The sequence below is a fragment of the Macaca fascicularis genome, chromosome 12, assembly GCF_037993035.2.
Source record: "Macaca fascicularis isolate 582-1 chromosome 12, T2T-MFA8v1.1".
NCBI lineage: Eukaryota > Metazoa > Chordata > Mammalia > Primates > Cercopithecidae > Macaca > Macaca fascicularis.
In genome coordinates, this window is record NC_088386.1 from 135,017,079 (window position 1) to 135,038,875 (window position 21,797).

The 21,797-nt window shown below is 56.3% G+C and overlaps 1 protein-coding gene across 25 annotated transcripts in view; it reads right to left on the reverse strand.

The window, feature by feature from the left end:
* The window catches only part of HDAC4 (histone deacetylase 4), a 352,120-nt gene that overhangs the window by 60,252 nt on the left and 270,071 nt on the right, over positions 1–21,797 (reverse strand). For 17 of the 25 annotated variants that reach the window (XM_045368051.2, XM_015433057.3, XM_015433058.4 and 14 more), the window contains 4 exons: positions 18,881–19,119; positions 8,003–8,260; positions 4,491–4,677; positions 852–985 (listed from right to left, as the gene is read on the reverse strand). In XM_045368051.2, the coding sequence (XP_045223986.2) occupies positions 852–985; positions 4,491–4,677; positions 8,003–8,260; positions 18,881–19,119 (818 nt within the window). The remainder of the gene's footprint in view (positions 1–851; positions 986–4,490; positions 4,678–8,002; positions 8,261–18,880; positions 19,120–21,797) is intronic. The other 8 variants (XM_074010653.1, XM_045368055.3, XM_074010656.1 and 5 more) reach the window with 1 other exon arrangement.

A 21,797-nucleotide genomic window follows, 5' to 3' on the forward strand; every position in this document is an offset into this window, starting at 1 on the left:
CCTCCAGGGTAAAGCGCACCAGCTGGGACAGCCTCACCGTCCTGTCCTCCAGCATTAATTGGCTGATCCTTCTCACCTCCTTGGGCATGGGAGTCCACTGCAGCCAGGTTCAGGGCAGGGCTCTGGCTCCTATCAGGAGGTGGGGCTGGGCCCTGCTTGTATGAGAACAAGTGAGGCCGCTGCCATCGCCTGGTGGCCAGGGAAACTGAGGCCCAGCCAGAGCTGCAGCATCCCTTAAGCCTCCTCATGTGACTCAGCTGTGTAAGGGAGCTGAATTCAAACCAGGCCAGGGCCCAGCCTGCAGCTCCATTCCCTTCACGACCTACTGCCTCGCCAGCACCTTAACTCTGAGGAGGGCCCCAAGGGCCTGAGGTCTCCCTATGTTCTAGAAGAAGCTTTCAAAATCTTAAAAAAAGAGAAAATTATTTTAACAAAAAGCCAACAGGCCTGATCTGAGATATAATCAGATCTCCCCGTGGCTCCTTCCTGGCCGCCCAGGGGGAGCGTGGTGGGAACTGGCTTCCTCGGGGAAGTGACCCGGAGGCAGGGAGCGGCAGCCCTGGACCTCGGGAGGAGCCTGCTAGGTGAGAGGTGGGAGTGAAACGTCAGAAAAGGGCACAGACAGAGGCAGCAGCTTCCTGCCCGGGACTCCACGGAGACAGCTCCAGACTTCTCAGCAGATGGCTGCCTGCCCAAGAGGCAGATAGTGAAGATGCTCATGGCCCTTCCCCTGGGTCTGTAAGCCCAAAGAACCACCTGCAAAGCCAATGCCCTGAATCAAGCAGGCCCATGAGGGTCCCCTCTAGTAGTGTCCAAAGCCGCAGCTGCCCAGCTGCCCCGGCTGCCATTACCTCGCATTTGCCCCGGAGGCCTGTCTCCTGCAGGCGGGACCAGATGCTCTGGATCCTCCCGGCGTGCTCGGGGTGGCTGCTGCTGCTCCCGCAGGTGCACTGGTGCTTCAGCATCAGCGTGTCATACACGAGGCCTGGGGCAAGGCAGAGGGGCCAAGATCAGCGCACATCCAGGGGCAAGCCAACCACCCACTAGCTGGCTGCCCCGGGCGGTGGCAGGACCACACTTCCCTAGAAGGAGACGGAGGCTGGGATGGTCCTTTAAAAAATACCATGTTCGCCAAGACCCCTCGACTGGCCAGGCCCAGAGGACGTGGACGAATGCAGAGGCCAGGCAGGCGGGAAGGCCTGCCTGTCACTCATGCTCACAGCAGCGCCCCAGGACCCGGGCAGGGACGCACGCAGCTGCCCTGCTGCAGCAGGTTGAGGAGAGAACAGTGACGAGAAGGCCCGCCCTGGGTGGCTGCACCTTGCAGGGGTGAGCTCCATGTGGGACTCATGCTGGGGAGGATGGTGCTGATTTCCAGAAGGAGGCGACTCTAGCCCCCTACCCTCAAAGTCTGCCTGGTCCTGGACCAACCTCTAACTCCAGTTCTGCTGGGCAGAGAACTGTCCAAGGTACTTGAGATTCCAAAGAAACACCAGATTCAGGCCCTGCTTTTAGAAACTTCCAGAGCGACTGGAACACGTGTGCAAGAAAACACACGCAAAACCTGTGTACACAGGTCTACTTAACCTCTGACTGTGAACAGAGGCCAGCCATGTGCTCCCCACAGCACTGAGCTCAGCACAGACGGGCCCCCGGGTGCAGCAGCCACAGGAGAGGCTCCTGGTGGGAGCCCCAGAACCAAGTGGGCTGGCAGCCTGGGGCTCTGTAGTAGGAAAGGCGATGTGCCTGAACCCGTGTTGGATGCCACCCTGTCTCAGTACATGTGGGGCTGCTGTGAAGGGGAGAGTACCTGGCCTGTCTGCAGAGGCTACAAATGGGAGGGAAGGCCAGGTGGCTCTCCGGGACACAGCTCTACCACGGCCCCTTTTCACAAGGCCTGGTGACATCTGGCAGGAGGGCTGCCCCGAGGCCCTGCTGGGATGTGTCTGTGCCTCACACACCTGGTCTCCCAGGACTTAACAAAGGGAAGGCCAGGCTGGGTGAATGGATGCCTTCAGCAGGCAGGTCACTACCCAGGGGCACCTATGCTAATGTGGGTTCACCCAGGTGGATAAGGGCGGGGCACTTGGTGAAGAGCCTGGGCAAGCTGCCCAGACGGACCCGCTCTAGCGCTTCAGTGTGCTGGCCCAGGATGCGGTCCTCCCCACATATGTTCCCATTACTGGGAACAGAGGCAGCATCCCCAGCCAAGGGGAGCTGAGATTCAAGGTGGTCCAGTGTTTGCAGGGTCCAGCTACAGGATACTCTTGGTGCATATTAGTTGCCATACTTCCTGGCTCAGCCTCTTGTGAGTCAGACTAACAGGAGTCAGTCTCCTGCACTTGAGGAATTTTGGGGATACTTGCAAAACAGTGCTGGGGGACAGGACTTCTGATTAAAAAAAAAAAAAAGCAACAGGGTAGGTGCAGGCTTACAGGAGTCAACGAATCTAGGACTCACAATCAGTACACTGTGTGTGGGCATGGGTGTGCTCGGGAGTTTGTAATGGCAACACAGACACATAGGCAATGACGGACACGGTGCCATCAAATACACAGGTGTGTGTGCAGAAACAACCAGTTGCTCATGGATACGAGGAATGGGGACGGCCCCTTTCAGTGGAATCATGATGATAAGGTCACATGTGCTAATATTACTAAGCACACGGCTGGAACCTATGAGGCAGACACCCGCTTTACTGCCTTTAGAGACAGAAAAGCTGGAGCGCAGAGAGATGGAGAAGCGGTAAAACCCACACAGCTGAGGGTGGCAGAGCCAGCCAGGAGACTACGTGGCTAAAGGAACGTGCTGCGTCGCTGTGCACGGACACAGGAAGATGGCTGAGAGTGTGAGGTACTAACAGAAAGCATCAGACACAACAGAGTCCCGTCTCTGTGAAACAAATTATGTTTGTGTCTATCTGTCCATCTGGCTATGCACAGAAATAGATCTGGAAGATTTAAACCAAATACTAACAACCTGCCACCACTGGGGAGCGGGATTACGGGCAAATGGTATTTCCTGTGGGTTTCTATCATGTTTGTTTCTTTACAATGAACACATACTGTTTTATAAATTTGTTTAAAAAGTAATGAAGACAAACTAAGAAAGGACAACGACGAAGTGGGACTCCCTGGAATTCTCCTGGGACCAGTCACGGTGGGCCAGCTTAGTGGGCGAATTCCCGCCTTGGTGGCGGTGACTGGGGTCCCCCTTGTCTGAGCTGCATTCTTTCAAGAACACGCTTACTGCAGTCACCTGCCGAGGACTTGTGGAGTGTGGCGTGTGGCGTGTGGCGTGTGGAGTGTGGCGTGTGGAGTGTGGCGTGTGGCGTGTGGCGTGTGGAGTGTGGCGTGTGGCGTGTGGCGTGTGGCGTGTGGCGTGTGGCGTGTGGCGTGTGGAGTGTGGCGTGTGGAGTGTGGCGTGTGGAGTGTGGCGTGGGCCATCTGGCTGCCTCTGTGACCTTCCACAGTTTTCTTTCTGCTTTTCTTTCTGAGAAGCAGCATTTTACTTGCTGGATTACTACTATGGAAATTTTTCTCTGAATATGAATAGCATCCTTCTAAGACCTGAGAGTGAGAACTTTGCAGACTGCACAACACTAAGCCATGTGATGAGAATTATCTGAAGAATGAAGCCATGCTGTATTTACAGAACTTTTTTCTTAGTGCGTCATTAACAAGAAATATTAGATCAAAACAATATGAAGAGCTCTCCTGCCTCCGTGCTTGTCTCAGAGGCAAGCCCTGCCAGAAGCCAGCCCTCCTTCCCGCCTCCCCCCTGCAGGGGTGGCTGGGCGGCGGGGCGGCCCGGGACAGCAGTCTCCTCCCTGACTCCAGGCAGCTCCAGGCAGACGAGTCCAGGGCCCAGCCCCGCCTGCCTCCTCAGCCGTGGTGGACACCTCGCTTGCTTCCTGACTTCTGGTGGGGTACCGTGCAGGGAAAACCAAGGACCCCTGCCGGCAGGTCACCTCCCTGGGGTGAGGATGGTACGAGGGATGGCACAGACAGATGTGTGGCTCCCGCAGCATGTCCCAGGGGTCCCGGGCTCTGCTCTCGTGTAATCATGGCCCCCCACCAGCCATTCACAGTCCTGCCACTGGAGCCTCAGAGTCAACGCTGTGGACGTGGGTGAAGTATGAGAGAGTAAGTGGAGAAGTGTGGGCTCGTGATTCCTAAGCCGGACCAGAAGCTGTAGGCTCTCATGGCCCCACGGGCATGGGCTGTGGACTGTTCTTGGAGGAGACCATGGGTCTCTGGGACAGGAAAGGTGGGCAAGTGAGCCCATGACAGGCCCCCAGAATAACAGAACTGAGGGTGTAGGGCGTGGGGCAGGGAGAGGGCCTCCATGAGAGGCCTGTGTGGTTCCCGCCCTCGTGCCTGCCCAGCCCCTCAGCCTCTGCAGAGCTGGGCCCGGAGTACCCCCCGCCCCGGTCTGTGCCCACTGTGGCCCGCGTCACATCCTCAGGCTGCACAAAGGCCATCTGTTACCTGTCGTGAACCTCGGCTTGGTGGGGGGCTCCTGCACAGACACGGGAAAGGTGGCAGATGCCGGTGAGGACTGCGCCCGGGACAGAGGCCTGTGACTGCCGAAGGACACGGGGATGCCGGCAGCCTCCATGGACGCCTGGTAGTTCCTCAGCTGGTGGATCCGCTGCTGCTCCAGCAGGAGGGCTTGCTGCGGGGAAGAAACGGCCATGTTGGCGGCTGCAGGCACCTCCCACGGCTGGGCTGCAGGGCTAGGGGCTGCCCTCTCTTGCAAGTCTCCCATCCATGCACAGGCCATACACGGGCCACAAGGATGCTGGGAGGCCAGCTGCGTGGAGAGGCCTTCCCTGTGAGTGCCCTGAAGCCTGAGTGGGCCCAGAGCCGAGAATGAGGCCAGCACGGGCTCTGTCTCCCAGGATGTGGCTCTTTCTAGGGAAAGCAGGTTGTCCACATGGGATCCTGCCATGGGCTTCATCAACAGGATAACACAGGCTGAGTCACGGGGTCCCAGGGAGGCCTAGACAGTATGGGGTATCAACGAGGGCTTCTCTGAGGAGGTACTGAGCCAGGAGCAGCCTGGATCAGGTGCAGGGGAGTGGGGCCTGGCAGGTGTGGAGAGAGGCTCTTGCTGGGGCGGCAGCCTGGCCCTCGCTGGTTCCACTGGGAGATACGCGAAGGCCATGCAGATGTGGGGACCAGAGCACCCACTCTGCCACACCACACACGGGGACCAAAGCACTCACTCTGCCACACCACACACGTACAGTGGGTGGGCATGAAGCCTCGCCCCCTTGTTGGGTTTGTGGGTCTTAGTTTTGACCAACAGCACTGAATCTGCACACTAAACTTGGGTGAGAAAGCACCCTTGATTCTCAGACTTGGAAGTGCTAGCTCGGCTTCATTTGCAGCCGCTCCCCTCCCTGGTCTCACATTCCACACATCCTCATGCAGGCTAAAAGCAGAAACAGCCCATCAGCTTCCAGGCACCCAGGACCCTTGGAGCCTGGAGCAGGCCTGCTGGTGGGGATGTGCCTCTCTGATGAGATGGGGCTGGGCTGGGCTCTGTGTAGGGAGGCCACTTAGTCAGGGGCCTGGGACACCCCAAGGGATTCTGGGAACAGGCTGAGGTGCACACCCTCATACGAGGCAGAGTGGAGTGGAGGAAGCAGGGCAGAGATGAGGCCACAGCTGCCTAGCCTCTCCCCAGACAGCAGCTGAGGGAGAGCACGGCGACCTGCCACCCAAGCCGAGGCACAAAGAAAGCCGGGCGCCTCCTCGCTGGGAGCTCTGCGCCAATCCTGTCTTAGTTTTGATGAACAAATCCTGTGAACGTGGAAAACCAGGTACCTACATCTCAGCTCCTGTATGAGAGGCGGAGTCCAGCCCTGTGCTGCCAGCACTGGGGGAAGCCAGAGCTGCCTGGCCAGGCTCTGATCTGTCTTGTCTTTAGGAATCAGGCCAGGTGGCTCACGCCTGTAATCCCAGCACTTTGGGAGGCCGAGGCGGGTAGATCACCTGAAGTAAGGAGTTCGAGACCAGCCTGGCCAAAATGGTGAAACCTTGTCTTTACCAAAAAAAAAAATTAGCCAGGCATGATGGCAGGTGCCTGTAGTCCCAGCTACTCGGGAGGCTGAGGGGGAAGAATCACTTGAACCCAGAAGGTGGAGGCTGCAGTGAGCCAAGATGGCACCACTGCACTCTAGCCTGGGCAACAGAGTGAGACTACGTCTCAAAAAAAGAAAAAAAAAAAGGAATCAGAGCCAGGAGGGAGCAGAGAAGAGGGGAGCCCCGAGACAGGCGGAGGAGCTGGAGCAGGAGCTGGAGTAGGAGCCAGCACCCACAGGCCCCCAGTCTGCGGCTAACCAAATTCAGCTGGGATTGCTGTGGGCCCCACGTGGTTAAGCGGTTAATAAGCAATCCTCCCGGACACCGGCTGGAAGGTGTCCCGCCTTAGGTTTACCTCGGCAAATTGCTCCGTGTACTACCAAGTTTCCCTGATAAGGAGTTCTGCCTATTACTCTCCAGAGAGAACAGAAATTGTTTCTAATCATCATCTCACGCTTGGAATATAACAAGCCTCTTTTTTCAAAGTGAACGCCGATCTATGAGAAACTAGTCCTAAAAATTATTAATGTAAATAGTTTCCCACTTCTTATCCGCATAATAACAGCACACTGAATTTCAGACCTTCATCGACTTTCAAGGCCCGACCACAGGAAGAGGCCCCAAACCCGGGCCTGTCAGACGGGACCTGTGGATGAGTGTTCGCCACGAAGCACCGTGTGTGCGCCAGAGAGGCCCGGGGCTTTCTCTCTCTGTCTTTGCCAGGCTGCTGGGCTGTGTAGTGTTTAGTGCCCGGGGTGCTAATTAAGACGGCCCAGAAATTAGAGAGAGGCCGCCCTCTGAACAAAAAGGAGAAATAGCACCCAATGCCCGCCGCCGGGGGAAGCTTGGTAGAGAAGGGCTCCTGGCCCAGAAGCCTCTGGAGACCACTGAGACCTGACCCCCCGTGCGGCAGGCTTGGGTCTAGGTGCTCCAGATACAAGGGCCCACACTGATTCATTCGGTGCCAAGACCTGCAGCTGAGAATTAAAGGGAACAGTTTACTGCAGGGCGTCCTGCTCCTGGCTTCCAGGGTGCTGCTGGGGGTAGAGATGCAGCTCTGGCCACACAGCTGGCAGTCAGGAAGCTGGGGAGGTGCTCAGTGGCACGGCCAGCATGGAGTCCAGAGACAAGGGAGGGAATGATCCAGTGGCTCCTGCAGCCGAGGCAGCAGCTCTGCTGCTGGAGGACAGAATCAAATCCTACAGCTGTGGTTCCTCAGGCTCGCTTCCTGCCTATAGGGAGGAAGCCACCTTTCTGAGGACACTCTGGCTGCAGATACGGGGCTCCAGCTGGCTGCCCAAATGCCTCAGGTATTTCTGTTGACTCAGAAGTTTTATGTTTCACTGGAAATTAACCAATCATTCACTGGCCTTCTTCATCAGGCTCCTGTGCATTTGGTTACTGGGTGTCAGTGCCCTGAAGCCTTACTGGCTCTGGGTGCCACGATCGTACCCGTCTTGTCTGGATCTGCAGGGCTGCTCATTAGCACCACTGGGCCACAAAAGGTCTTGACTTCTGATCAGACCCTGCCTGTCTTTTTGATCAATTAATACCTCTATTTCCTTCACTTCTTTAAAAAGCATGCTGTACCTCACTAACACGTGGATGCTGTGATCATTTACAGCCTACAAACAGGAAGGAAACCCATTCTCTGGGGCCTGTGCATGGCTGGAAAGCAGTTACGTAACCACCCGCAGTGGGCAAACATCTCGAATCCCTAGGAACAGCTGGGACAAAACAGAAGCCACATCAACCTCCCTCACTGGCCAGGACAAGACGGGTGAGACACTGGACAGCGACAGCACAAGGATGCCCTGCAGCTCCCGTGATCACCACACAGAAGATGCCGCCCGGGGACCGAGGGTGGCTGTGCGTGCCAGCCTGCTGGTGCCCTCCCTGCCTGTAGTCACCTGTCTGAAGAGCAGCTCCTGCTCACTGGGCTGGCGCTGGCCCGGCTCCACCTCCCGAGGGGGCTCTGCCTCTTCGTCATCGCTCTCAATGGGCTCCTGCTTCACCTGCACGCCAGCTGGTGCGTGCGCCTCCTTCTGCGCCGGCAGCCGGTCCAGGTAGGGCTCGTCCAGCAGAGCCTGGTGCTCACGGAGCTCCTCCTCCGTCTCCTCTGGGTGACTCTCCGGCTGCCGGGCCGGCTCGCTTGGTTTCGGGATGATCTGCAAGGCAGAGGAAATACATGAAGCACAGAGAGCTGGGGCCTCTGAGCTCATCAGACAGGAGGAGGGATGCTGCCAACCACCCACCTCTGGGGCAGACAATCAGGGACTCAAGGCATCTTATCGCCCTGCCACAGGCCAGCAGGCGCCTTCATCTTCCCGCACAACAGGCACTTGGGCGCTATCCACGGTGCTGAGAAAATAATGCCCATCAGGACCCCAGCCCGGGGTCAAGGTGACCTGGCCCAGGGAAGGAGGCTGACTAACATTTGGGGTTTACTAAGCACCTCTTCTGCGTCAGGCACTGAGAAACAGAAAAGAAGCCGCAGGTGTCAACCGAGTCTGCAGAGGGGAGCCTGAGTGTGAAGGAGAGGCCAATGCTGACCTCATAGCCACAACTGCTGAGAGAAACAGCCACCACCCACCCAGCGGAAGACATCGACGTCCACAATGCTCACTGCCTGAGCCCACTGACACGCCACGGCCTCCCCTCCTGCAGGGTCCCACCGATGTGCCATGACCTCCCTCCTGCCGGATCCTGGGAACACTCCAGGACCTCCCTTCCTGCTGAATCCTAGGGATGTCATGGCCTCCCTCCTGGAATACTATGGACGCTCCGTGACCTCCCTTCTTATGGGATCCCATTGACGTGCCATGACCTCCTCTCCTGCTGAATCCCAGGGATGCCACGGCCTCCCTCCTGGGATACCATGGACACTCTGTGACCTCCCTTCCTGTGGGATCCCACTGACGTGCCATGAGCTCCCCTCCTGCTGAATCCCAGGGATGCCATGGCCTCCCCTTCTGCAGGATCTCAGGGACACCATGACCTCCCTTCTTGCAGGATTCCACAGGTCCTGCATGACCTGCCCCACTATGGGGCCCCAAGAACCGTGGCATCCTCCCTCCTGTGGGACTCCCTAGATGCTCCCTGACCTCATTTCCTGTCAGACCTCACAGGCCAGCACAGCAGGCCCAATGCCGAACGCAGAGAGCTCCTCCCAAGCCTCTCCCTTCTCTAGGACCCACTCTTGGCTATTGGAACCTCTCTCTGGCCAGCTGTCCAGTCACACCCCAAACTCCTACTTCCGTCCGCCAAGCACTGCCCGCGCACTGCTCATGAGAAACGCCTCTGGACGGTGCTGCTTCTCTCCAGCCTCGACCTCCTGCCTTTCCTGCTTTGGTCCCACCTGGCCTCTCCTGCCTGGATGGCAGCATGGCCCCCGGGAAGCCCCCACCTCCAGCGTCAACTCTCTGCAATCTTCTTCATGTAGCAGTGAGGGTGCGCTTTCACACGGGCCAGTGGACCTGGTCACTCCCCTGCTGAACGTCCCCCAAGTGCTCTTCTGCCATCCTGCCTCTGCTGCAGAGCCCTTCCATCAATTGACCATGTCGCCCCTGCAGCCTCCCTCTCTCTCTCCCTGCCACCCTGCTCCCCAGCGCACTGCCGGCTCTGCGTCCCTCGTGCCACACTCGCCTCCAGCCCACTGCCTCTCTTCCTTCCTCGGCCACTGCGAGAGGCTCTGTGGGCCTCCTGTGCATGCCACCTTTTCCAGGAAGGGTCAGCTGATCTTCCTGATAGTGCAATGTGCCCTCCTCCAGTCCCCCGCCGTCCTCTGGCTTTCCTGTGGTTGCCATTCATGTATCCATCTTTCCTGCAGTCTGCAGTTCCCAGGGGGGTAGGGACCCCTTCTGACTCATCCATGTGGCACAGGCATTACTCATTGCACATTCACTAAAAGGACGGGGCAAATGCAAGGGGCGTCCAGGTAGTGGGGCAAAGTGGAACGGGGTATAAGGCTGACTTCAGTGCTCTCCGGGAGCTGTGAGGAGTCAGCAGGGCTACAGCGTGGAAGGCCAGAGAGCAGGGACGCAGGGTGCCGGAGACGACGTGGGGCTGTGGGAAGGGCACTCTGGGCTGAAGACAAGCAGGTGCATGTTTTAGACACATGCCCTGCGGCAGGCGGGCGGGCCAGAGGTTGAAAGGGTGAGGCCGGCTCCACGTCTGGCTAAGGCATGGGAGAAAGGACAGGTTTCTGTGACAGCAAAAAGGAAGCAGCTCCAGGCCCAGGGACAGATTGCATATGGAGAGGGAAGAGAGGGTGGCCAGGACAACTCCTTGGTTTTGGGCAATGGAGCTGCTTGGGCAAGGGAGCCAGAAGAGGGATGAATGTGAGCAGAGCAAAGGCTGGAGATGAGAGCAAGAGGGGAGAGAGGGACGTGGGAACTGGCATAAAAAGGCTCAGGAGAGGAGGTGGGGGTCTGGAGTTAGACTAGGAAGGGCGCAGTTTCTCAGAAGAAGGCACTGACTGAGTGGCGCTCCTTTGCAGACTGTGAAAGAACGTCCCACAATCCCAAAGCCCCAAATCGAGGGGTCTCTCTGGATGCGCAATTCATCTGTCCCTGTGGGGAACAGGCTGAAGGGCAGATTTGAGGGATGGTGGGACAAGCCAAGTTCCTGGCAGAGAGAGGAGCTGCAGTGCATGGAGGATGGATCTCAGCACCACATCTGACTGTTTCCAGAAGGAAACTGAGCTGCGCAAGGAAGCCTGACACCTGAAATCCCCCGAGCCCTTGTATTTAAACACCCTCAGAACCCTGCGTGCTGCCCCACACTCACTCGAGGCGGCCTCTCGGGCTGCCTGAACTACGGGGGACAGATCGGTGGGCACTCAGTGTCCGCTTGCTTCCAGGGGTCAGCCGTATCAGACAACACCGGTCCCCACGCAGCAGGTCTGAGATGCAGACACACACACACAACACAGTGAGTTTTCAGCCTCCGGAGCCCCTACTGTGCCTCACTGTGGAACATCAGAGCCTTTAGATTAGGTGGGGGGGGGGGTTTGTTTTACGTGATCATCCCTTAACTTTCTTTATAAGAGCACTTCAAAGTATAGCAGTAAGAGCCAAGTGAAGAAAACATGGATCCATTGTTTATCTCTAAACCGAAGGCAGCTTGTCTTCAGAAGAGGTTTTGACCTGGTACAGGGAAAGGGAGCCAGGTCCAGCCAGGGTGCAGGCAGCGCAGTGTCAGGGAGGGCCGGCCATCGGCAGTGCGGGAACCGGTGGGCGGCGTGGCACGTAAGGAACTCAGTTTCAGAAAGCCAGACCCGCAGGGACGAGCGTGGAGCAGTGGGTGGCCGCGCGTCAGGAACAGGAACGTGCTGTCCACGGGTGAGGGTGCCATTGGGAGGGGAATAAGTTCTAGGGCCTGATGCCCAGCTTGGTGGCCCTGATACTCACGGACCTCACCACAGACACAATGAGAGCCCCGTGAGGGCACGGGGGCATGAATGAGGTCCCGTGTGGCAATCATTTCACAATGCATACAAGAATCAAATCACGCCGTATGCTGTAAATACAGGCGATTGTTTTCAGTTAGCTTCATAAAGCTGCGGAGAAACAAGTAAGGAATCTGCCAACATTGTCCCCATTTGCTCTGACAGGTTTCTCAGTGGTTTACAAAAAAAGCCTATGTTTCAACACTCGTTTCACTTGATGATTTTGAGGTCTGGGATTGCTTGTGATTTCTCAATCCCATCTTCTTCCTGCACACTGAGAGCCTGAGAGGCCCTGTGAGGGCAGGGAGAACAGGGAGCCCGGTGGGACCGCGGTCATTGTGAGCAGGGGCACCAGGTGTGCTGGGTGAAGCTGCGCTGTTTCACAGGGGACCTCAAAGATGGCATCCAAGGCTTGGCTTTCAGGACACTCATCAAGAGGTCACCCACGCGCTCAGTTCCCGCAGCTCCCCCAGGGCCCGGCGCAGTCTGATGGGTAATGAGATGAGACTGACTGAGTGGCGCATGGGAGGTTTCTTGAGAGTGGGGCCCTTATTACTCCGTGCACTGGAGGGAGAGCAAAGAACAAAGAATCTGAACGCAGAACAATTCCCTAAGAAGGTGGCACAGAGCACTGAGGACAATACCCTGGATGAGGAGCAGGAGGGATTAGGGAGGAGGGAGAGCAGTAGCCAGGACGGGCCTTCAGGAAGCAAGAATGTCCTGGAGGCTGCAGGTGTGGAAGGAAAAGCAACAGTCTAAGGATGAGGAGACAGGGCCTCAGACCACAGGCTGAGGACACGGGGACCGGAGCTCAGGGGTGAGGGTGCGGGGATGGGAGCTCAGGGCTGAGGATGTGAGGACCAGAGCTCAGGGCTGAGGGCACAGGGATGGGAGCTCAGGGCTGAGGACGTGCGGACCGGAGCTCAGGGCTGAGGGTATGGGGACAGGAGCTCAGGGCTGAGGACGTGCGGACCGGATCTCAGGGCTGAGGGTGCAGGGACGGGAGCTCAGGGCTGAGGACGTGGGAACCAGAGCTCATGACTGAGGGCATGGGGACGGGAGCTCAGGGCTGAGGGCATGGGGACGGGAGCTCAGGGCTGAGGATGTGGGGATGGGAGCTCAGGGCTGAGGAGGTGTTCAGGGCCTCAGAGGGCTCCTCACAATGTGGGCTTTGCTCATCAGTGGACGGGCAGGAGAGGCTGTGGGTCCCTCCGAGGGGTGCATGGTCCTGCCTGCGACACAGGAAGGTGCTAATGAGTCAGTACGAGGGCAGGGGAATGCCTGCAGAGAAGCGACTGCACAGGGGCAGCAGGGCTGGGCAGAGGCTGGCACAGAGGCTGGGTCCAGCGTCAGTGGGGACAGGAGAGTGAGCAGGAGACACCAGGACTCCTGGCCAAGCACCAGAGAAGGGTCACCACAGAGGACACGTTTGCCTGGGGAGGGAAGGTGGGTAGAGGGCAGCCCAGAGAGGCTGAATCCCATCATCCAGTGGGGCCCGTAGAAATCCAGCAAGAAAGTGCAGATTCAAGTCTGTGATTTGGGAGACAGATCAGGACTGGAGCAGTAAGAAGGTGGAACAAAGTCAAAGCTGGGAGCACAGAGCTGCTACGCAGAGCTGGGGAGCCAAAGAAACAGGGATGAGGCCTCAGGGGACCAGTGTTAGGGTGTCGGGAGGCAGGGAGGTCATAGAGGCTCACACGCAGATACATACGCACACAGATACACATACATGCAGAGGCACACACAGACACACAGAGACACACACACACACACACAGAACCACAGACAGGTGCACAGATACACACACAGACATACAGATACATATACACATGAAGAGAGAGATACACAGATACATAAATACACACAGGCATAGACACACACAGACAAGGAGAGGAGACCAGAGGACCAGCAGAAGAGTGGGTGCCACGCCAGGAAAGGGCAAAGGGAGAAGGAGGAAGGGTGGGGGAGGAAAATGGGGGATGGTGGGTGAGGGAAATGGGGGGATGCGGAAGGGAAATAGGGGGAGGGGTGGGGGAGGAAGGCTAGGACCTTAGAGGGGACCCTGTGGGGCTGCCGCATCCCAGCAATGACCAGAAATGGTGTGCCTGCCTTTCTTTAGCAGCCCAGGGGCCATTCTAAAGTGGATAAAAGTGATGGAGGGCAGCAACCCTGTGGGGGACACAGAGGCAGGTCCCTTCTTTAGGGTGGGGTGGGGGACAAAGCAGCTGAGGGTGGAGGGGAGGGGTTCCTGCAGCAAACGGCCACTCCCAGGAAGCCAGGCTGAGAGAGGAAGAGGGTTTGCCTGTTTGCTTTTTAAAGGAGGCGGCCCAGGGAGGACTCAGTGCACAGAGAAGCTCCAGGACTACTTCTGATGCTTTCCTTTAAATTTCTTTTCTTTTTTTTTTTTTTTTTGAGACAGGGTCTTGCTCTGTTGCTCAGGCTGGAGTGCAGTCATGCAATCTGGGCTCACTGAAACCTCTGTCACCAGGGCTTAGGCAATCCTCCCACCCCAGCCTCCCGAGTAGCTGGGACTACAAGCACGCACCACCTTGCCTGGCTAATTTTTGTAGAGAAGGGATTTCACCACGTTACCCAGGCTGGTCTTGAACTCCTGAGTCAAAGTGATCCACCCACCTTGGCCTCCCAAAGCGCTGGGATTACAGGTGTGAGCCACCATGTCCAGCTTTAAATTCCAAACCTAAAGAAAAACTTCAAGAACTTTGTAAGAAAATCTCAAACGTCCTTCTCTTATGCACAGATGAATGGCAGTGGAGGTAGCGGGGGTCAGCCTCTTTTCCTGGGGGGCTGTTTCAGGGCCCCCGGGGCCACTGCAACCTACTCGCCGGAGGCTTTTGGCAGCCGCGTCTCCCGTGCTGTGTATCACCAGACCTCCCCACTGTTCCGAGGGCTCTTGGACAGCCCTTCTCCGGGCTGGCTGCAGATGGTGTGTGCTGCCAGGGGCCACGTCTCTTTAGTGTCCTTTAGTGACAACATTCCCAGGTCTTTTTCCTTCCTTTCACGAGGATGAAGCCTCTGAAGTGTCCACCGCTGCAGAACGCCCTCGGCCTGGAGGAGGAATCATCTCCACACCGTGGGGATCGGGCTCGGGCTCTCAGGCGGGGCATGAGGAGGACGTCACTTTGGCAGTGGCGCCACGTCAAAGCCCTCTGTGACGCAGGCCAGGCCCCGTGCCTTGGCACTGACGCAGGCGCCTGTGGGTCACCTCCCTGGGCCACGGCCGCAAACAAAGCCTCCTTCTCTCTCTCCCTCTCCTTTGACATTCAGTTCCGAGTCTCACTGGCTGGGCTGTGGGCTGGGGCCGCACTGCAGAGCTGCCTTTGGGAGGCGAGCTGGACGCAGGCAAATAACTGAAGCAGCTCTGTGCAGTCTGAAGGCCTTGGGGACACTGAGCGCCCCCTTTCATCAATTCAGGAAGAACAAATGCACCTCCATATTTGGAATTACATTTTTAAAAAGTCAGGTGGGAGTTCAGGGTCAAAATCGAACTGGTCAACTGCCAGTATTTTAAAACAATTGGACACATTCATAATTAGACCACCCAAAATACGAGTCCTGGTTTTCATATTCAAAACTGAGGATGTCAAGTTAAAGGGAGACACCCCTGAGCCCTCCACTCTGCAGGAGGCAGGTTCTTGCGCGGAGTCCAGAAACCACTGGAAGAACCACCTTCAGCAGTAAGGCTTCTCGCTCTGGGGGTGGAGGACGCCTTCCGATGTCCTCTTTTAATAGAAAGAGGTACTTCACCTGGACGCACATCACCCACTGCTCGCAAACCACACATAGCTCAGGCCAGGTCCAGACATGGCCAGTGAACACGGAGGGCCAGTTTCACCTGCAGAGTTTCTGTTCCACTCGCCCTCTGAGGGCGCGCGTTCTCCAGCAAGTTCCTTTACGCAGCAAACCAGTATTGAGCACCACTGTGTACAAGGCACGGGCAATAGCAGCTGACGCAGCTGGAAATCACCTGCCACCATCCCGACCACAGGCCAGGGAGAGGAGAGCAGAGCCAGCTCGGGGTCGATCTTGTCCACCTGGTGGAGTTTTCTCAGGCAAAATGGGCAGCTCTGCAGGCTGCGGGCCTCGGGAAAACTAGAGTGGCTGCATATGGCTGCGGGGAACACCACGGCTAGGCACAGGCTGCCTCTCTTTCTCTCTTCCTTTTTTATTCAGAGTGATGTTTCCAAAGCACCTCTCTAAGGTACAGGCTGAAGGAGGGGCAGACCAACCCGGGCCCAGTTGCAACCCTGATGTAGGCTGGAGCAGAGCCGTGGGACAGGAGGGCTCACAGCTGCCAGAGCTGGGCAGAGGCCCTCAGGGAACAAGCCCCTGGGGACATCATCCTCCAAGAGGAAGGGTGGGGACGTCAGTGTTAGGCAGCCTGGGTAAGATCCTTGTCTTCCTGGGCGTCCCGGGAAAACACTGTCTAAACGTTTCAATCAACTGTCATTCACTCACAGAAATCAATCACAGAACCAACTCCAGTGAGAGCACCCGGTTTCTGAATCCTTCAAGAGTATAAGGCATGTCAACAGGTGCTTCCTGTCTTCCTCAAACCTCCTACCCCATCGCTCAGATAATGACATAATAAAATTAACAAACCTAGGTTGGCATTAGGAAGACGGATGTGAAAGTGCTTTTGACACGTGGGAGTAAAGATGCCTAGCAGGCGCCCGGCATGCCCACAGCCTGTGCCTTTACCGTCCCAGTGAGGGGACGCCCATTTCTGATGTGTTCCCTGCTGTCCAGTGATGAGGGCTTGGCGGGGGAGGGGCATGTGGGGTGGGGGTGGCGAGCCTATTTTGTGATGCCCAGTGGGCAGCAGGGGCCAGGCTGTGGCCTGTGCTGGGCATCTGGTCTGACGCGGCTGCCACCCTGGAGCAAGGCCCCAAGGGGCCTGTCTCCTCAATCCTGAGCCTGCAGCCCCATGATGGCTCACACACTGGGATGGATTTGGGCCACAGCCAGCTGCCATCTCCCAGAGGCCTTCCCCACATCAGCCCCGCTGGACTGGACACCACGCAATCAAAGCCTTCGACCACTGCCAGGGCTGAGCTGACTCTTCTTCTAGGCTGGAACCGTGGGGCTTGAGAGAAGGAAATTGGGACGAGGCAGGCGGGAGGGGTTAATGATACCAGGAGGTCAGGGCTGCCGGAAGAGGCAGCAGTGTTGGCGGTGGAGGGCTCGCTCCCCACAGCTTTGCCTCTGCACTTGCTGGGGATCCTGGTACTTCACCTTCCAACTCCTGTCTACCTGTGCTGGAAAGTCTGTCTCCTCCCCAATCCTAACCCCAATTTTTCACCCTCAGGGAAACCACAGAAGACCCTGAGCCTCCGGACAGGCGGACAACCCAGGACTGGTCCTGAAATCCAGGGAAGCAACGGGGGCGGGGTGGAGTCGGGGCCGCACTTTTACAGGAGAGACAATAAACCGAGAAACGATTCCGTCTCTCCAAATCTGCCACAGGTTTCTCAACGTTTCTTCTGAAAACCACCCCAGACCCCAGACGTTCCCCTCGCATCAACTCATCCTCTTTCTTCCTTGTAACAGCTTTATTGGGATATAATTCACATACCATCCAATTCACGCTTTTAAATGGTATCACTTGTTGTTTTTAGTATATTTACAGAGTTGCACCATAGTCCAATTTTGGAATATTTTCAACATCCCTAAAAAAGAGATGCTGTTCCCCTGGCAATGCTCCCCATCTGCCCGCAGCATCCCAGGCCCGGCACCTACAAATCTGCATCCTGTCTCTGTGGGTCTGTCTGCTGTGGACGTTTTATGTGCATGAAATCACACCACACGCGGCCTCTTGTGCCTGCACCCTGCTTCCAAGGCTTTTCCGTGCTGCAGCATGTCAGTGTCATTCCACTTTATGGCTGACACTCCGGTGTGCCGGCGTGTGGCCGCGGATCACAGGATGGACACCTGGGCTATTGCCATGTAATGTGGCTATTGCGACTGAGAGTTATTACAGCTGATACGGTTTGGATCTGTAGTTATTACAGCTGATACGGTTTGGATCTGTGTCCCTGCCCACATCTCCTGCTGAATCGTAGCCCCCAATACTGGAGGTGGGACCTGGCAGGAGGTGGGACCTGGCGGGAGGTGGGACCTGGCAGGAGGTGGCCGGATCACGTGGCTGGATTTGGCATGAACGGTTGAACACTGTCTGCTGGTGCTGTCCTCACTGGTGAGTGGGTTCTGGTGGGGTCCGGTCGTTTAGAAGTGTGTGGCCCCTCTCCCCACCCCTTGCTCTGGCTCTTGCCAAGTGATGCGCCCACTCCCCCTTTGCCTACCGCTACGACTGAGGCCTCCCCAGAAACAGATGCCAGCACCATGCTTCCTCTACAGCCTGCAGAACGAGGAGCCAATCAGACCTCTTTTCTTATGAATCACACAGTCTGAGGTGTTTCTCTACAGCAGTGCGGGAACGGCCTGACACAGGGACTCAGGCTGCTGTGAATGTCTGCGTGAGTTTACGTGTAGATGTGTGCTTTCACCTCTGGCAGCAGAGCTGTGGGGCCATGTGGTGGCTGTGTCCAACCTTTTGAGGAACTGCTGGACTACATCCACAGCAGCTCATCTCATCTGTTATCTTAAAGTTGCTCTATTTCAAATGCCAGCATTTGATCAACACATTTTCAGCACGTTAGTTTTCCTCTTCACCAGCATTGCAACGCTAGCCTTGCCTACTAACTCCTCCTGAAAATGGACTTATCTGAGTGACTTTCAAGATGTCTGTAGGTTACGTAAACCTCTGTGGGCCGGCCCGGGCCCAGAACCAGCTCTGACAGTGTCCCTTCAACTTCCTGCTGGAGTTCTGCACCTGTACAACTCCACCCGGGCCCCCCTGGCCCTGTACACGCTGCTTATGCACTCAGGCAGTCTGCAAGTGCTGGATGGCCTGGAAGATGGGCACTGTGGGTTGCTGGTTTATTTAAAGATATGTTTAGTAAATGGCCTTAGGAAACCCAAGAAAAAAGTGTTGCCCAAGTAGACTATTCCATTCACTGGCACTGATGCGCCACCATGGGCAGGACGTGGTCCAACTGAACTCATGTGGGCTGTTGGGAGAGGGCACTGGCCCTGCGCGTCCCACTGCAGGTGATCTGTTCCTGAGCCCAAGCTCCCAGCAGCATCCCTTCTGCCCCTGCCCAGCTCTGTGCCGTGGGCCAGAGCATGTGCCTCCCCAGTTCCCTCTTTCTGCCTCATGCCCCCCCTCAAGGTCAGAAAGGGGCCAGTGCTGAAGGCTGAGGCTGAAGCGTGCAACACACAGCCACCCTGGGGCCCGGGAGCACTTCGCCGGCAAACCCACCTTGTTCATGTGCAGTTGCTGCTGCTGGAACTGCTGCTTGTGTTTCTCCAGAAACTGCTGATGCTGCTGCTGGATGACCAGGTGCTGCAGAGCCTGGGCGTTCTGGGGCAGCGGGGCCGACTGGGTTCGCCCCAGCGGGCGGTGCTGCCGCAGCTTGTGGATGGAGGGGGACACCCGGTCCGCACCAACCAAGGACTGTGCGTGGAGGGGCAGTGCTCCCAGGCCTGAAAGATACCAGTCTGAAGATAATTGGAGGAAGAAACAGCAGAGGGGAAGAGGAAGAAGAGAGGAGGGAGAGAGGGCTATTGAGTAAGTGATGGAGACAACTGCACCCTGTGCCCGCCAGCCCAGGCGCTCTGCCCTGGTGCCCCAGAGCTGGCTCGCTAACTGGGCCCCTTCCAGCTGAGGCTGGGGCCATGAGCTGGTGCTTTGGAACTACAGGAACCGTAATTTGGAGGCGATTTTCTATGGAAAATCAGGTCGACACAGGAAACGTCAGGAGTCCCGTGTGGCAGGTTTCAAAGAGGAAGCCCTTCCCAGGAGTGGCTACCACACAATTGTTCCTGGGGGCCACAGGCCCTAGAAAGGTGGGGTTTGGCCTGAACAGCACAGTGGGAGGGGAGAGAGGGCCACCAGTGTGCTGAGGAAGGCTGCCACGGTTCTGGAGCCTCCAGGTATTTCCAAAGACAGCCTGAGTTGTGAGAAAAATAATTGTCCTTAGGGTTGACATCATTTTAAGGTCTCTCTGAACACTGGTTTTATACACAAAGATGGCATGAACACTTTGAAAAGTCCTGACGCATATTGTCAAAACCCCTTTCTGAAAAGATGTGGCTAATCCCTGCCAGCTGAGTGGAGGGTACCCACTTCACCACACTGTCACCAACCCTGTATTTTTTTGATTAAAAGAATCCATTTTGATAGGAGATGATCTTGCTTTAATTGGCATCTGTATCTTGATTTAAAACGCGACCTAGTCAAGTACACTTTTTCCTTCTGCATGCTTTTCATCGAGAGAGATATATATGTATATACTGCAAATTGTTGGTTTAGGTAGTTTAACATTTTTCCATCGTTTTGTGGGCAAAAGGACCTAATGAACCCTCTGCCCTGCTCCGTGAAGTGTCCCCTGGTAACCTGAGGGGAGTAAACACTAAACAATGCTGCTCAGGGTAAAAATGACCCTGACCCACTCAAGGGCACATGACCGGGTGAAATGACAAAGGAAGTGACCAAACCAGCTCTTGGAGGCCCTGGTGGGGGACTCTTTGGAACTCGGCATCTGCCTGAGGCAGCCTGCTCTTCCTGCCCCCAGGTGGGGCTACGTGCCAGCTGCAAGGGCTACGGGATCTCCAGGGATACAAGGTAGCCTGCCAGCAAGTGGCAGCTCCTGTCATGTCCCTCCCCCAGGACACTGATGTCGGCGCTCGCCAGGCAGCTGGGTGTGTCATCAGGTTTAGGGGAGCCCAGGCTTCCCAGTGAGAGCCATGGATGCAGCTTAGTGCTTCTCAAGTCCCTTTGCAGGGGCTTTCTAAATTTAAGAAATACTATGTGATACGTAAACACAAAGGACACGTCCAGACTAAACCCAGCCAGACCCCCAGCAAGACCCCAGCCAGACCCCCAGCAAGACCCCAGCAAGACCCCCAACAAGACCCCCAACAAGACCCCAGCAAGACACCCAGCAAGACCCCCAACAAGACCCCCAGCAAGACCCCCAACAAGACCCCCAGCAAGACCCCCAACAAGACCCCCAGCAAGACCCCCAACAAGACCCCCAACAAGACCCCCAACAAGACCCCCAGCAAGACCCCAGCAAGCCTGCTCTTCGCTACCTTTTCAAAAGTTATTCACCAGTGTTCTCTAACCCACCATCCCTTTTCACCCAACCCCACAACTTTCCGGAAAGATACATTATCTTGAATTTTATTATCAATGCCTGGCTACTAAATTAAAGTGAATGACTAAAAATCCATTCGGAATCATTCCCTGAAAACGTTAAAAAAAGAAAAAGGTAAACCATCCTAAAGAAGGTATTTCAGAATTATCAGTTGTTGACGTGGGCATTATGTCAGAACCATTCCCTGAACAGGTTAAAAAAAGAAAAAAGTGAAGCACCATAAAGAGGGCATGTCAGGCTGGGCGCGGTGGCTGTAATCCTAGCACTTCGGGAGGCCGAGGTAGGTGGATCACCTGAGGTCAGCCTGGCCAACATGGCGAAACCCCGTCTCTACTAAAAATACAAAAATTAGCTGCTCATGGTGGCACACGCCTGTAATCCCAGCTACTCAGGAGGCTGAGGCAGGAGAATCGCTTCAACCTGGAAGGCAAGGTTGCAGTGAGCCCAGATCATGCCAATGCACTACAGCCTGGGTGACAGAACGAGACTCAGTCTTAAAAAAAAAGAAAAAAGAAAAAAAAAGGCATTTCAGAATTTATCAATTGTTGATGTGGGTATTACGTGGGATTGAACTATTTCATGGAAGAAATAAGGAAGTTAGTCACACGAAGCTGCCTTCAGGGGATGCAAGGCTACGTAGTTGCTAAAAAGGTCTCTTCTCAGAAAGCAATAGGAAGCTGAAAGACATTTTCCTTAGCATTGTTTTCCCCCAAAGCCTTAGTGTGCATACCATTCAGGGGTGGAGGCGCTGATGAGCTACACAGTCCCCTGCCCAGGCCTGACACTCTGCAGAAGAGGAGAAGGACATGCCAATTTCATAGGATTCAGCTTTCTGGCGTAACACATGATAAGGAACAAGTGACTCAAGCCAGCAGTGTGAGTGGGGGCTGCACAGCGCTCCCCAGCTCCTTTTCATCCAGGTCTCTGCCTCCCGCCACCCTCTGCATGGGCCCAGGGATTTCCCAGGCCACCAGCTTCACTCTGGGACACAGGCCTATGCCCCATGGGAACAGGGCT